The 15,413-nt window shown below is 42.0% G+C and overlaps 1 protein-coding gene across 3 annotated transcripts in view; it reads right to left on the bottom strand.

Annotated features, from left to right (window-relative positions):
* DCLK1 (doublecortin like kinase 1) overlaps positions 1-14,630 on the bottom strand; it is a 249,765-nt gene extending 235,135 nt beyond the window's left edge. For 2 of the 3 annotated variants that reach the window (XM_072850361.1, XM_072850364.1), the window contains exons 1-3: positions 14,140-14,630; positions 10,614-11,002; positions 27-373 (exon numbers count right to left, since the gene is read on the bottom strand). In XM_072850361.1, coding sequence (XP_072706462.1) covers positions 27-373; positions 10,614-10,989 — 723 coding nt within the window. In that variant the 5' untranslated portion in view covers positions 10,990-11,002; positions 14,140-14,630. The remainder of the gene's footprint in view (positions 1-26; positions 374-10,613; positions 11,003-14,139) is intronic. The other variant, XM_072850363.1, reaches the window with a different exon arrangement.
* Positions 14,631-15,413: the final 783 nt, after the last annotated feature.

Here is a 15,413-nt window from a genome sequence, read left to right as displayed (position 1 = left end):
GGAATTATCATCACGAAAATTCTTACCTGTTTTCCATCTAGTGTGTATAAGCGTTTAACCACCCCTGAATCCAGCTTGATGGCATCGGTTATATCAGTAAGAACCTGTTCAAATGAATGTGCTGTCTTCTTGTTGAGCAGAATCCGGACTGCTTTCCGTGGTTTCACTCCGCTCCTGATGATAGTGACTAGTTTAGGCCTAATGAAATCCTTATTCTCTTTTGCATCTGGAGTACCTCCTTTAGCAGTGGCAAGAGACGGCACTGAACGAGAAGTAGAAGTTGTCTTAACATTCACTGACCAGTTTGGGTTTACATTCTTCGTGTACTCCAGTTTCTTGAAGGGTTCTATGGAACCACATACATAGCTTTCCCCTGTGGAAACAAAAATGCCAGACCAGCAAGTCAGATTCAGATTGGAGGGGGGCAAATAAAACAAACCAAACAAAAAAAAAACCCAAACAAAAAACCCCAACGAAAAATACCAAATCAAATCCTTCTCAGATTATTAAATATTATTGTTATCATTCTTGATCTACAGTACATAAAGTATTGATCTCTTCCCTTCTCAGATGCTACAGGCTATTAAATATCTTCTAAAGATCACTCATCAGCTAACCATTCAGAAAATGCTGTTACAAAATCCTTGAAAGCAGCAGTTTTCTTTTCAGAAAACACCATCTGCAGTGGGGAACGCTGCTGTCAGTAAGTAGTGTTCATATCTAATCAGCTGCCCAGCCCCAGCACATTATCACAGTAGTCCCCCAGCCTTCATGCTTAAATGGCCTGCTCCTAACAAAAGAGCAGGCCCCAAATGTTTCATATTATTTCCTCTGAAGTGTTATCAAAAACTACAGGTTACAAATAACTTTCTATAAAAGGTGGATGAAAGTGTCATAGGAGATTTGTCAACATTTGATTATCTAAAGCTATAAGTAGCATTCTCCTGACTTGATATATAATAAGGAGGGGAAAGGACAGCAAAGAGTAGTAATTAGAGTCCTCCTCACAACAAATTTACAATACTTTAAAGAAAAAAAATTATTATAGCTCATATTTCTATTGGAACATTATCTAAAACAAAATATTTTTGCAGTTAGCACAGCCACACGATTTGTGGGGAACTATAACATAGCCAGAAAACACCAGCATGTCTCTGCTCAGTAACACCTTAATGCAGTCCAGCTGCAGGCTGCTGGAAAAGGGGCACCTGCTTGGGTGCTCCCAACCTCTCCCTTGAGCTTGACTGAGTGACTGCACTGCCAGTTGCACTGGGCCAGTTGGATCAGCTCGTTGATCTGATTGAACATAACAAAGACAATACTAATTTTGCAACAACAAGCTGATCCAGTTCACCCTCTGGCTGCAAAGAAAGCCCCAAAGAAAACAATACTAGATCCAGCAAGACCACACCTTCCGGCAGCCTGCAGTTAAACTCCATTACGAATAATGCAACATCCTATCCTGAACAATACCACAAACACTTCTGAGATGTTTTAATTCTTCTGGGTTCAGTAGTTCAGTGTATGCTAACAGCATAGAGGCCTTGATGTTAGCAGTTTAGCCCAAGGTATTAAAATAAAAACAGAGTAAGAACAAAACTCAGTGATGTACCTTCTATGCCAAAAAGTATGTAGGAACCAAAGATTTTCCTAATGATCCCTACCCTAAGGAAAGAGGACTCAGTTCAATTATTAAAAGAAGTATTTAAATTTTACTTCTGGACACAAATTTTAAGGTTTCAGGGCACCCAACCCAATCCCACAGACAAAACAGCACACAGGAATGCTGGCAGATAAACAGAGTTACCACAGTTAGAAAGGGGGGATCCACTGGGACATGAGGCCCCAGATGCAACAGAGGTTCAAGTCTGATGGCATGATGCTCCAAAGGTGAGACAGTAACACACTGTACAGTGATTATCAGAAAGGCAGTGGAAGGACTCCAAAAGAAGACAAAAAAAGTCAGAGCAACATGTGAAGATGGACCATTGAGCAGAAAAGATAAATGCAATGACAGCATAAGATCAAACAAGAACAATAAAAAGTTTTTTTGTTTTCCTTGTTTGTTTGTTTTTTAAAAAAAGCATTCTTTTAAAGCAGAACAAAATACAGAGTGAACTAATACAAAATGCAGAGGTGAAGTAAGACATTCCAATGCTTACTAGTCATCATGTGAATTCAATTTCATCTGCAATTTGCAGTAACATCTAAAGTGTTAAGTAAAGAATCCAAGATGGAATGCTTACACCAACCTTACAAGAGGCAAAGGTAAGCTCTTCCTTTTATCCCTTGTATATACATGAGATAGATATATAGATATATATATATGGTAACATCAGAACAGAAAGGCTTAGCTGCAGTAATGATCCGAGAGTGATCAAACAGTACATATTCTCTTTTATCCATGTCCCTGTCCAATATTTTTAGCACTAGCGACTCAATTACTGCAAGGTCAGATGCACCCACAACACCACATCCATAAAATTAACAAGTTTTTTGAAACATTAATAGTGTTTTGTAGGGAAAAAATAAAAAAGATCCTACTATGAATAGGACTGCACTCAATACAATAAATACCTGTTCTGTAAAATACTTTGCAGAAGTCTCTTATAAAGTTTTAAACAAAATTTATTCTTGTCTCTGTCTGTGTTTGTTGTAAGACTTAAAGTCCACCAGCAACCTCTTTTTTTTTTTTTTTTGGGGGGGGGGGGGGGTGGTGAAATAAAAATCAGATTTTCAGGTTCAGTGCTAGCAGAGAAATTACTCAGTTTAGTTGCATGAAATAACATTTATTTAAAAACAAGTCTTCATATTAAAACTCACTTCTCAAAGGGTAGGCACATAAACAAATGGCCATACACGTTGTACCCAGAAGATTTACATTTAGTTTATTAAGAACTCTTTTGGTTCCTCTTCTTGAAAGGATAGCATTCCACATGATTTTTTAATATCAGCTATATTTAAAGGTCAGCTGTGTTCCTTGTAGCATTTAACAGCACATCAGCTCTTCATTACAAAACTAGTTTTGTGTAAATGACCATAAAAAAGACCAATATAATCACTGAAGTTATGGAACTGTTTTAACATCAGACTTTTTTCCCTTTCTTCATTTCCAACAGCACTATATTACATCAATAAAATATTTGTACCAAGATATATTCTTTTTTCCCTTGAAGAGGCTCATATTTAGCTACAGAGTATCTTGGAGGTAGAGTATCCAAGGCCTTCTAAGATGAAATATCTTTAGTAAGAGCTATTGTATATAGGAAAATAGGACTACAGACACCTCTCCCATAATGCTGTTATTTAAGACTTTTTATACTTCAAGCAAAGTGCTGGGGCTTATAAACCTTTAGGGATGTCAGCCAGGGACTGCAGTTCTCATTCACAGTGGTCCTAAGGGCCAGGCCTGTAAGAACAAAAACTAAATGGACAAAACCCCTATATCCTAAAAGTATCTTATATCTGATCTTAAGATCAGTAAACCCTGTTTTACGGTGACATCCAACAAGTTTTAAGTACTCAAAACACTAGAAACACTCAAATACAAACTTAAATCTCCTGAATGTGGGACTCACGCTGACAGCAGCCAGAAATTTCAATGTCTAGCCTAATCCTTTAGCACCCGTGGTGTTTGTATGCAGAAGAAATCTCAAAGAAAAGGCCAAAAAGCCTTCACCTAGATTTTCATCCTCTCTTCTTTTTCAGTTACCCTAAGGAGAGAAGACTGCAAAGAAGTTTCACAAGGGGCATGACTTACTAGTCCAATAAATCCACCTTCTGACTTAATTATTGCTTCCTCACCAAAACTATTAGGTGATGACACATTTTTCTTTTTTTCTTCTTTTTATTTTTGGTAACCTTTGGCTACAACTGCCTCACAGAAAACAGCCTACCCCCATGACTTCTACCTGAGGGGAGACAGAAGCTGTGATCTGTGGACAGGCAATATCAGCAGCAAATTGGTTTTCCCAGCTCCCGAAGCACCAGGAAAATACACTTCCGCGGGTAATCCCACTGAGCACCATCAGCTCTTACTCTGCGTCAGGCCTAACCACAAATACAGCCCACAAAACACCGGCTTTGACTAACTGGCAGCTGGAGGAAGAAGGCGACAATTTCCAAACTAGATTTGTAACAGAATACACGTTAAAGAAGGAATCTTTGGAGATACTGGATTAAACAAAAGCATAGAAAAGACAGCCCACTTAAAGTGTCTATTTGACTGCAGCGCCCCAAGAGAGGGGAGCGAGCGTTTCACAGTGCAGTCAGCTGTCACTAATGACATTTTGACTCTTAATTACAGTATCAATAGCCATTAGAAAAAGAAAAGGGGGACACCCAGCTGGTCTGGGATATCTGACATCTAGGAAAAATGTCACTACTAAATCTTAGAAAGTATCCCTTTCCTGACAGCCCTCCTGCCTCCTCAAAGCAACAGTGCAAATGAAACGCACACCACTAACCTGTCAAAAAAAAGATACACAATGCTTGTTTGCCAGTTTTGAACCAGTCATCCTAAAACTTAAGTTGTGCAAGTGCTCAACATTTCAGGAAATTCTATGTGGAACAATTAAAATAAATCTTTGCATTGAGAAGCTAATCAGAAAGCTAATCATGTAGAAGGGCAGATCCCAAAACATGGTTTATGCTTAAAAAAAAAAACAACCCACACAACCTACTACCTCCAGTTACACATCCATCAAAATTCAATGCAGCTGAACCACTAGAGCCATGTAACACTGAAGGACAGTTCTTATGACAGAAGGTCATGACAGAATTTCATTACATGCTTCACATATTAAAAATATAATTTAAAAAATAATATCTGTGTACAAGGTGGCTGCTAAGGAGACATTGAATCACTGCCTGTAAGTACTGGAGCTTTCCTGATGCAAGTGTTGATTCCCTCTTTGGCATATTGGTATTAGCAGTTAGTTTGCTTCCTTCAGCTTGCTGATACTCTCACAAGAATGATCAAGGCATTATCTCCTAAAAGGGATTATTTGCATTGCTTTTCTGTGCTAAAGGCAACTTCGCCTAAAATGGCTTCATAAAGAAGCCAGCTGGTCTTAGGTGAAAACCCTGGAGAAGGAATAGAGAACCTGTTTGACTCATGCAAGCAGAGAGGGAACAGGTAACCCCTCCTTGTAAGGCAGCAGGACCGCCAAATTATTGAAAATAGCGTTGATTCCTTGTAGGAGAGTACATACAAGGAAAGGAAAGTTAATTTATGAGCCCACCAGAGATTGAGGGAACTGCAGTAATTGCACGCTTTGGTGGTGAGGCATCCTGGCCAGGATGCTCAGTGCAGTAGTCATTCATTGCGGTCCATTTCCCCAGCAGATGGGGCAATAAACAGATTAAGAGAACAGGGAAGGGACTGGCACCCCAGCACCCTGTGCAACAGGCACACCTGCCCTTCTTCACTTCCACCCTTTGATTTTGTACATGTAAAAAGGCAGAAAAGCAATCTCCCAGGGGAAAGGACAAAGAATTCTGACTATCCCTCCCCACACAGAGCAGACTGCAAAAGGAAGATGACCTGAACCAAATAAGTTACTACCTGATAGTTCCCAAATGTGTTAGTTAATAGAGCAATAACCTACTTAAACTACATTACTGCTGCCTTGTCTTTCTGCAGTGTCTGAAAAAATACAACACTGCAAAAGATATGGAGCATCTACAGGAAATAAATCTGACCTACCCATGTTCACCTAGCAATCAGATGCACCAGAAATTTTAAATCAGATATCCTCAGACCTTTTAAAGGACTTCTTTCACACATGATTCTTTCTGCTCAGCTCAGACTAAAAATTCTTCTTTTTTTTAACTCATCAAAAGCCAAGTGAAAAAAATAGAGACATACTTCCTCCCCCTCTGCCCCCCAAAATTTCTGCAGTCTTGCTACAAGCAAGATAGGCATTGTAGACACTTAAAAAAAAATAACTGGAAAGCACTTACAATAAGAAACCATGGGACCTTCCCAGAAGTTGTTAAGACACAATGCAAGTCAACTGGCTAATGGATTAATCTTCTCAAATTCATGAAATAAAATAACCAAATAAGCAGTGCCAGAACAACCCACTAACATTTTATGCAACAGGATTATTCAGCTGTTTGTTTATTAAACAATATAAGGATTGCAGGCATTTCTGCCACAGGATCCAGTCCAAGCTTCACTAACTTTCATAGCCCTGGATCAAGTCCATGGTAAATATCCAGTGTAAATTCAATCCTATAAACAAATGTCCACATAGATTCAGCTCTACAAACATTTAAACAGATACTTTACTATTATTATCTTGATAGCATATTACGTATGCATATGAATCTTTCCAGCCCATCAATTCCCAGCTGCTGAGGTAGGCATGACTTAGAAGAAAAAGCATTAGCTCCAGAGTGCATCAGAGACCACGTCAATCAATTCCTACAATCTGGCCTGGCTGGGCTTCTCACCAGCACTGCTGGAGTGGATGGCAGGGTCAAGGAAGAAGTAGTAGTAGCAAGTAGGGGAGGGAAAAGTTGAGATAAGAGGAATGAGGTGACAGTGGGAGTAGCAAGACCCACATACAAAAAAAGTCAGGAATTCTGTCACAGCCCATCAGTTTAGCAAGGAGACACTGCCTTCTGAAACCTCCACTGGCAGGCAGCTTCTCTGCTGCATCAAACACAATGTACCTACCTCCACTCACAAGAGCCTTCCTGCAGCCCTCCTGTGACCCACCGTCTTCTCTGCCACTGCAGTGAGGTTCACATCTCCCAAGAGCTACTGGTCAGTTACAGCCATGTATATCTGTGCTCTTGCAAACTGCTCCTTCAATGAGGATTGTAGCTCCGAGATAAACCCTGAGACACATTCATTTTTCTTTTCCAGATTATTCCTTAAAACTATTTTTGCCATTATGCCTACACAAAATGTGCATGCACAAATACAAGTCTTTACAATAGTTTGGCAGTGCACCCAATATCGACATGTGACAATATTGTTTCCCAGTACTCTCTCACCTTGTGGTTTGGGGTTTTTGGCTTGTCTTTGACTGCCAGTTCCCTGCTGCAGGGTTCATCTTTTGTGGTATGTATTGTGGAAACCTAAAACAATTGATTCTGGTACATACCCAAGACTCTGAGGTAATTTTATAATAAAAATTAATGAGAAAGGGATGCAGTTCTGGCTACGGATTGATTCTGTGGTCTTTGTTCCACATAGCAGGACCCCAGGAGTAAAATCTGTAAATAATACTCTCCGTTTCAGAGTTATCCTGCTCATTCCAATTTATTACTGTTCTTGTTACACTGTTCAATGGTAATTTTGGGGGTAAGACCCATCAGTCCACCTCTGCCTTCAGCTTTAAAGATGATACACTTTTGGAAAATTAAAAGGCATTGAGTCCTTTCCCAAGACTTTGTTTGCAGCTAGACAATTTAGCCTCAAGAGCAACTTTGTCTTTATTGTTTCTACATGCTTCAATTACATGTCATACCTAGGGAATAAAGTAATGTCACATTTGGAAACCATTCTTTAAAAGTAAGAGGTCCTAAACATCAGGTCTGACAAAAGGAAGGTAACCTGAATCCATTGCATTCTTTCCTTCATCTAAGGTGACAGGAGAAAAGAAGTTAAAGAGCATGTGAAACTTTTTACAAGAGTACATACCCCTTGTTATCAAATTCTAACAGATCTCACATGCCCCAAGTCTTAAAAAAAAAGAAAAAAAAAACAAAAACAAACCAAAAAAACCCACCAAAACCCAGTTTCAAATAAAGGGAAGATGTGTCCATGTCCCTGCACCTCAAAATAACTTACAGCATCAGCATATGGCCATGCCAGCTCTGAACTGTATGCAGGACAGAACTAAATATTAGAGGCAAAACAGCTCCTTTACGATATTGTTCCTTTGGGATTATCTTTCATGCAGTTCTATGTATTTAGCTCTGGGATGAAAGATAGTGGCTGCTGTCTTGTTTCCCCTAGGAGCTAGTTGCTTCTCTGTCTTCATGTACTGTATGGGAAGGTAAGAGTACAGTAACTTCCTCACAGGCATAAAGGCAAAAAACCAACACCATATCAAGGCCTTACACATTTACCTTACAACGCAATCACTAAAATTAATGCCCAAGGAAAAGAAAGAAAGAAAAAAATAATCTAAATTCATAACAGTCTCATTAATGAATTCATACAGTAAGGGAATAGGCTCACCATGAAGAAAGCAATGCTTCATATTTCAATAGTTTGAGCACAAATGTCATTTGGCAAGAGGCAAAAATCAAGTGATTTTCCAGCTATTTAAACACAAAGCACAGCTTCAAGCTAATTAATGCTGTACCAGACTAGCCAAACTCTAATAAGTTTGTACAGTAAAGAGTGGAAGAGGCTTACGTAAAAACCATCACTGAGCTAATAATATATGAACCTGTACCCAGTGAAGCTCTATGGGGGAAACAGAACAAAATAACCCACCTTGCAGTTTTATACAAACAGACAGAAGCCCCCTTTCAGGTGGAACAAGGATGTAGCTCTCTACTTGCACACAAACACTGACTTCTGTAAATCCCACAGTGTTGATGGCACAAGAAAATAAGACTGTCCAACTTGAACTACACACAGGAAGGGAGGATGTGTTCATTGAAAAGGTAAGGAATAAAGTCCCACCGAACTAAAATAAATCCCAAAGCCCTTCTTTAAAATAAACTTATGCTCTTGTACTGTCATTCATTTTGACTGACTGATTTATAACTGGTATTATTCTTCTCTGGAATGCCAAAATAAACCAATCTTATAGGTTGCTGAATTTATTTCTGCATTCAGTTCTTTCTTTTCAAAAGCTGGTTCTGACTGGCAGCAAAAGACTGTGCAAATCAACATTAATGTCAATGATACTTGCTTCTTGATGAGCGTACCAATCAAATAAGCACAATTATTTATACCACTACTGAGAACAAAATGCACAAACACTGCTTTTAAACAGATGTTGATTAATATTGGTCTTTCCTCCCATAAATTGATTTTCTCCACCAATTAAATACTGTCCTGACAAATACAGTTCTAACTCTGCCCTGGAATTCATAACATTGATCTTAAGACCAGTTTCCTTTCCATTTCACTAAACCTATGGTCCTAACCCCAAAAACCCTTACTTACATGGACAATCCTACCACTTTGATTTTCGAGTGTCTTCATGTTGTCTCCTACTCTCCTTTTTATGCAAGGAGGATTATCAAGAATATCTTCTCCAAACTTCTCCTTAAAAAGCTTTCCTCTGCTATGACACCTAAAGGAGACAACTCAATGGTGGCTGAACACCTGCTATGCAAAGATGTGCTCCTCTTTCAGGAACTTTATTCAGCATTACTCTTTTCTTCTTCTCTCCCCCCATTAGCCTTCTTCTGATCCTCTCATTACATCCTGATACTGCAAGTTCTCTCACCCGATGCTAAAAATGAACATCGCGAAGAAATTACAATCTCTGTTACAACTCTAAATTGACTGTCCAGTGGCTACGGACCCATACTTTACAGGTTTGCCCATGGCACATTGGGGCCAGGGACCGGATGGAAGCAACGATGAAAAAATTGTTCCACCTTTATTTTCTTTGAACACAGTCAAGCACCTGCATTTAAACTTTGCAGATGAAAAGCAACCTCAGTTATGGCCATGTGCTAGTTAATGCTTTCAGACCTTACACGTTCTGATGTTTTATACTAGGAGCTATTGCCTACACACACAAAAAGAAACCCACAGCAAGCAAGAAGCACTTTATGATGGAAAAGCTACTTTAGCAATTTGTAAAACTTGTAAAAGTTATTATTAATATCCTAGGCCTAATATTCAAATTTATTAATGCTGACAGCTTCTTTTGCCAACAAAACTGTCACTGAAGGAGTGATAAATTCAGTGTCGATGAGCAAATTAGCAACTGGCATCTCTGATGTTTGACAGTGACCAAGACCAGTCAGTTCTGACCAAATCACTGGTAATGTTTTATACTGCAGGTATATGAGCCTTATTTAAAAACAAGGTAAGGATGCCAATGGACTGGGGAAGAAGAAAAGGGAAATGCTACAGGACAGAAAAGTTTACAATCTACCCCAGCTGAACCATGACTACAACACTACTCGTTTAACAGGTTGACAACATTCATGCCACTCCATGAGAGGCGAGTATTTTACTTAAGGCATATTTACTTGTAGGGAAGAGTTGGAGCTCTTCAGTAGGTACAGACAGACTTTAAAAAAAATCCATCAGAACTGAATTTCATTCAGGTTTCATCAGCACCACAGACCTTGTCAAGTTTAACTGACTTAAGTCTCATTGTCGTTTTTAAATATGCACGTTCAAAAGAAGCAGCAGATGCAATCTTCAAGATCTAGGACTATAAACACTAGGTTAACAGAAAGGGAAAGGTCAGACACTTTCAACAAGAGCGAAATAAGTAGCAAGGCAACAACATTTCATGGCACAATTTAAGATATTCACAATTCTAGTTATACCATCAGAGATCCTCTCTTTATCAATAAGAACAACAATACCATTACCTATTTGCAGAAGACTTAACAGATTAGACAAACACTGACTCAAACATAACTTTACACCTCCAAATCTTACTGCTGACCTTCTACTAGCTGGTCCAAGGAGGAAATCTTCTTGGAGCCATCAATAGTGTAGATTGTTCTCACTCCCTGGGGCAGATTCACATTATCAGACAGAGTTCGGGTCAGATCAGCCAGGAGAGCTTCAAAGGATCTAAACCGGTCAGGGGAGATGGCATATACAATCCCTTTGAAATACCGGTCTCCATTACGATAGAAGCGAACTTTCTTGGCTTTTTTCTCAGAACTCAGGGTCTGTAGAGTACGGGTTCGGTAAAAGCTGCAGTGGGCACTGTGAGTAGGGCTGGGCAAGCCATTTACCCGGGACCCTCTGCCATATCGCTGCGCTTTATCACGCTCATCAAAATGCTCCAGCTCCATATCTCTCCCAAAGGACATCTTGAAGTTCAACCTAAGGGATGCACAAAAGAAGAGAAAAAGTTTAAGAGACTTACACATTTTAAGGGAGCTTACTTTGAGACTGCACGTTCTATACATGGCACTTAAAGGGGACTACTTTCCAGGTTGAGAAAAATGTTTGAATGAAACCATGCTATGTTCACATGTTTATTTTACAGCTAACTCTCTTGCCATGCCATAAAACCTGGTTTATAAGTTAGGCTTTTATACTCCATAGAAATGCCACTCATTAAACCAACTGCTAGCAATATGCAAACACTAAAAAGTGCTTGTTCAAATTCAGTAAGAACTCTGAAAATGAGGTGACAAGGTTGAGCTACTGCAAGAAAGAACACATCAACCTTCTACTTTTTTCTCAGGTTATATTCAGGTGCTATTTGAGTCCAGTCTACCTTCTAGACCATTCGCCCCCACTAAACTGTCCCAACTGTGATCTCAAGAGGTACCATTTCAGAAGGGCAACCAGTCACTAACAAGTAAGCAATTAAGAACTACTCAGAGGAACAGACATTGAGGTTGATGATGAGAATCAGGACTACCACTGCTGGTACGTGGACTTAGTGGGTCAAGTCCACTGTTCAAAAGTCCTTGCGTATTCCAACCACTGGTTTCCCTACAGCCTAAGCTTCGTAGTAAGTTACTTCTGTTGTCCTTGTGCAAGCACTCTGCATACTCTGAACCAATAGAGGTGCTCAAATGTCTTGAAATAAAAAAAAAGATTAGAGGGAGACAGGAAACTAGTATTTTTCAGTGAGCAAGCTACTTTAGTGCTTAATAAAATTTGCAAGAGGTTTTATTAATATCCTAGGCCTAATATTCAAATTGATTAAGGCTGACAGCTTCTTTTGCCTACAAAACTATCACTGAAGGAGTGATAAATTCAGTGTCAAAGGGCAAATTAGCAACTGGCCCATGTTTGACAGTGACAAAAACCCGTCATCTCTGACCAAAATTATCTCAGTTGTTCAGTATAGTTCACATAAACGGAAGTTCACATGTTCTGAAATGAAATCAAGGAGGAAGGTACTTCCATTCCTTTTTACAACCAACACAAGACTAAATAGTACAAATTGCACAATAATCTTCACAAATAAAAGAAACAAAAATATGAAAAAAATTTAGAATGACCAAAAGATCATTAGGTTCAAAACACACTTCTTTTGATTTAAGAGCCACCTAGATTTGCAGCTGTCTGCAGAATAAGCAAAGCACAGTAAGTTTATTTATAGCACAGATACACAGACCTAATTTAGAAGTGGTCTCTCTCATCGATTTCCAATAAAAAGAAAAAAATAGCCAGCACAAGCTTTGTTTCAACCCGTCATAATTGTGTGACCATTAAGAAAAAAAAAATATATTCAGACCAGCTGTAAAACAGTAGGAGGAAATATAGAAAGACTTACGGATACTCTTTAGCTTACAGAAGTTTGTATTAAACCAATGACTATACAGCTGGACCCTGAGGCTGCAAAGCTGTAGGGGATGTGCTCAACAACTTCTGAGAGCTGTTCACATGCTTGGCTAGAACAAGCACCTAAGGCTAACCACTGCAAGTGCGGGACCTTGGTGGAAATTATTCACCCTGCTTTGGTTACAGCTCACAACTTACTTTGTTACATTGGCACAGGATCCCCTGCTTATGTATATATGCAGCATTTATATTTGTAAATACTTTAAAGGTACCTAGCATATATATATGGTACAGTATATATGTGTGCGTATATATACACACACACGTAAAAAGACTAATCTACGTTTTTCCTCCTCAGTATACATACACACATACACCCCACTTCAGTGAAAAGAACAAGAACATTTGCTGTGGCATTTCACTGACACTTCTCTATGGATTAAATACGAAATATCACTTAGTGGCCACAGCTTAGGATCAAGACTATACCACCAACATTTCCATGTTAAAAATTATTTTTAAGTTGTTTTACTTTATTTCTAATTCCAATGAGAACCTGTTATTCAGATTTAAACAGTCCCAGAACTCACAATTCAGAAACTGTATCTCAAAAGCAATGTCTGTGCCAAGAAAAATGCATTTTTCTTAGGTCTGCTGTTTCATTTGCTCAAACCATCTCAAACACACACACAAAAAAAGGAAAAACAAGTTTACATAAAGATATACTTTTTAAAGAGGCTTTCAGCTTTACTAATTTTGGATGGGGGGAGGAAGAAGTGCGAGTCACTGCGCTTTCTTCCACACACTTATGCTTTAATCAATAATGGCTGTAATTCCCAATTACACCCTTTAAAACAGAAATAGAGCTCCCCTTGAACACCAGTCCTGCTATTTACTGAAAAGCGTGTTCAAACCGCAAGGTCAGCGCAGACAAAGAAATCCTAAACAATTTGATCTGATCAGATGTTTGTGTGTGCATATAAGTATATACTCATATACATATAGATACAGAAAAATGAAAGGACACACCCCTGGAAAACCACCATGCCCAACACTTCACACTATACATCTGTTGAAGAATTATTTATAATGCAGGTGTGAGTGAGCAATTACATAAAACATTCATACGTGCTGATAAAAAAAATACATCATGCAGCGATGTGACTGGGACCAGAGAAGATCATTTAGAGACTAAGCAGCAGACTGACTACCAAGTCATTGCGGGGAAAAAAACGTGGATACATGCGGCAGCGGCCTCAAGAAAAAAGGGGTTTATTCTGCTGGGCTAGGGGAAACGTGTTTGAAATGTAACGGGCCCGCGGAAGGTGGCACCAAGCACTTCAGCCCCGCTGCGGGCTGGTAGCGCAGCGTGAACCGCACGGTGACAAAAACGAGGTGCGTTCGCCTCCGGGCGCTCTCACGCAGCGCCGGGGGAACAGCCGGCCGCCCCACGGCGGGAGCCCGCTGCGGGGGGAGGCGGCGGGTGCCCGCGCCTCACGCCCCCCGCTCCCGCAGCCGGGCACACGCACCGGCACACGCCGCCGGCGGAGCCGCCCGGGCAAGGCGCTGCGGCGCTCGGCGGAGGCCGCCGCCCCACACAATGGGCACAGGTGCACCGCGCCGCGGCGGGCGCCCAACGGCCGCGCCCCAACGGCCGCGCCACAGAGGCCCCGCGCGCCGCAGCCCCCGCGCAGGAGCGGGGCGGCCCCGGCGCTTACCTGTTCTCCGCAGCCTGGCGAGCACCTTCTCCCTCAGACCTGCCGGTGGGGCGCGGAGGGACAGACGGCGGCTCGAAATGGGAAGCGGCCAAAGAGCGGCAGCTCCCTCTCTCCCGCCCCAGCGACCACCCGGCTTTAATCGCAGCAGTTGCCGCAGAAAGCGGCTCCGCTGCCTTTGTTACGCGTCCCCTGGCTGGAGCGCGCTGCTCGTGAGCCCGGGCTGCAGCTGCTTCGCCTTTCTTCTGCTGCTGCCGATTGCAGTGATTTGCATTAGCCCGGCCCTCATTGAAATGCGGCTCTTCACACCAGCCTCTCCCTGGCGCTCTCTCCAGAGGGCGGCGCCGCCGCCGCCGCCGCTGTCTGCCCCTCTCTTTCTCCCTGCGCGGGCCCGCTCTTCCCCTGGCGCTGCGGAGCGGCCGCCGGGGCCGCCCCCGGCAGCGCGCCCTGCCCGCGGGGCGGCGGGTGCGAGGGGAGCCCGCTGCCCGCCTGTGCCCCCCCGGCAGCCCCAGGCTCGGTTACGCTCCCAGCGGGCTCCCCCTGAGGTAATTTCTGGCCGCACCGCGGGGGGCTGCCTGCCCGCCGCCTTCCTCCGCCCCGGGGAGCCCCGGCCGGTGAGATGTGCCCGTTCGGGGCCTGCCTGCGCACGGGGCAGGGCCGTGCCTGGCGGGGGGCAGCTGCCGCCCCTGCCACGCCCTGGCCCGGCGTGCAAAAAACGCCTTTAGAAGTATTTTTACCAAATGTGTCATTTGGCATTTCTGTGAGGTTTCGCCTGGTCCCGAAGTGCTGAGAGCCCACCCAATCACCGAGGCCCTGTGACAGGGATCGAGTGCTGAAAGTGGGATTGACGTGGAATTTAGGTACTAAAACTGGAGCCAGGCTTCCTCACACTGCTCGCTTAGTTACAGCTGACCTTGGAGGTGACTAACCTTCATAGATGCTACAGTTTTTATGCTTAAATTTCCCAGAACATGTATTTCCCCAAAGGTGCCTCAGGCTTCATCTGACTGACGTGCTCCTCTTACGCCTGAGCCCCTCAGGTCTTGGAGCACGTTTGCTAAGTCAACCTCCACACAAAAATTCAGCTGTAACTGATGCTTTCTCCTCAACAGCTTGGTTATTCTTCATTTTAATATAAAAATCTCAGTGGTTAAAACATCCTCGAGGTGAAGGACCTGGTCTGCTTTCTTTTGTGCAACAAAGACTTCAGCTCTCCTCTACTTGTCAGGTAAACAGCCCACAGTCCAGGGGGACATGGAAGGGAAGAAAACACAGTC

The sequence above is a fragment of the Ciconia boyciana genome, chromosome 1 (genome assembly GCF_034638445.1).
Source record: "Ciconia boyciana chromosome 1, ASM3463844v1, whole genome shotgun sequence".
NCBI lineage: Eukaryota > Metazoa > Chordata > Aves > Ciconiiformes > Ciconiidae > Ciconia > Ciconia boyciana.
The sequence above is the reverse complement of the archived record's forward strand: the minus strand, read 5'-3'. Positions and strand labels throughout refer to the sequence as shown.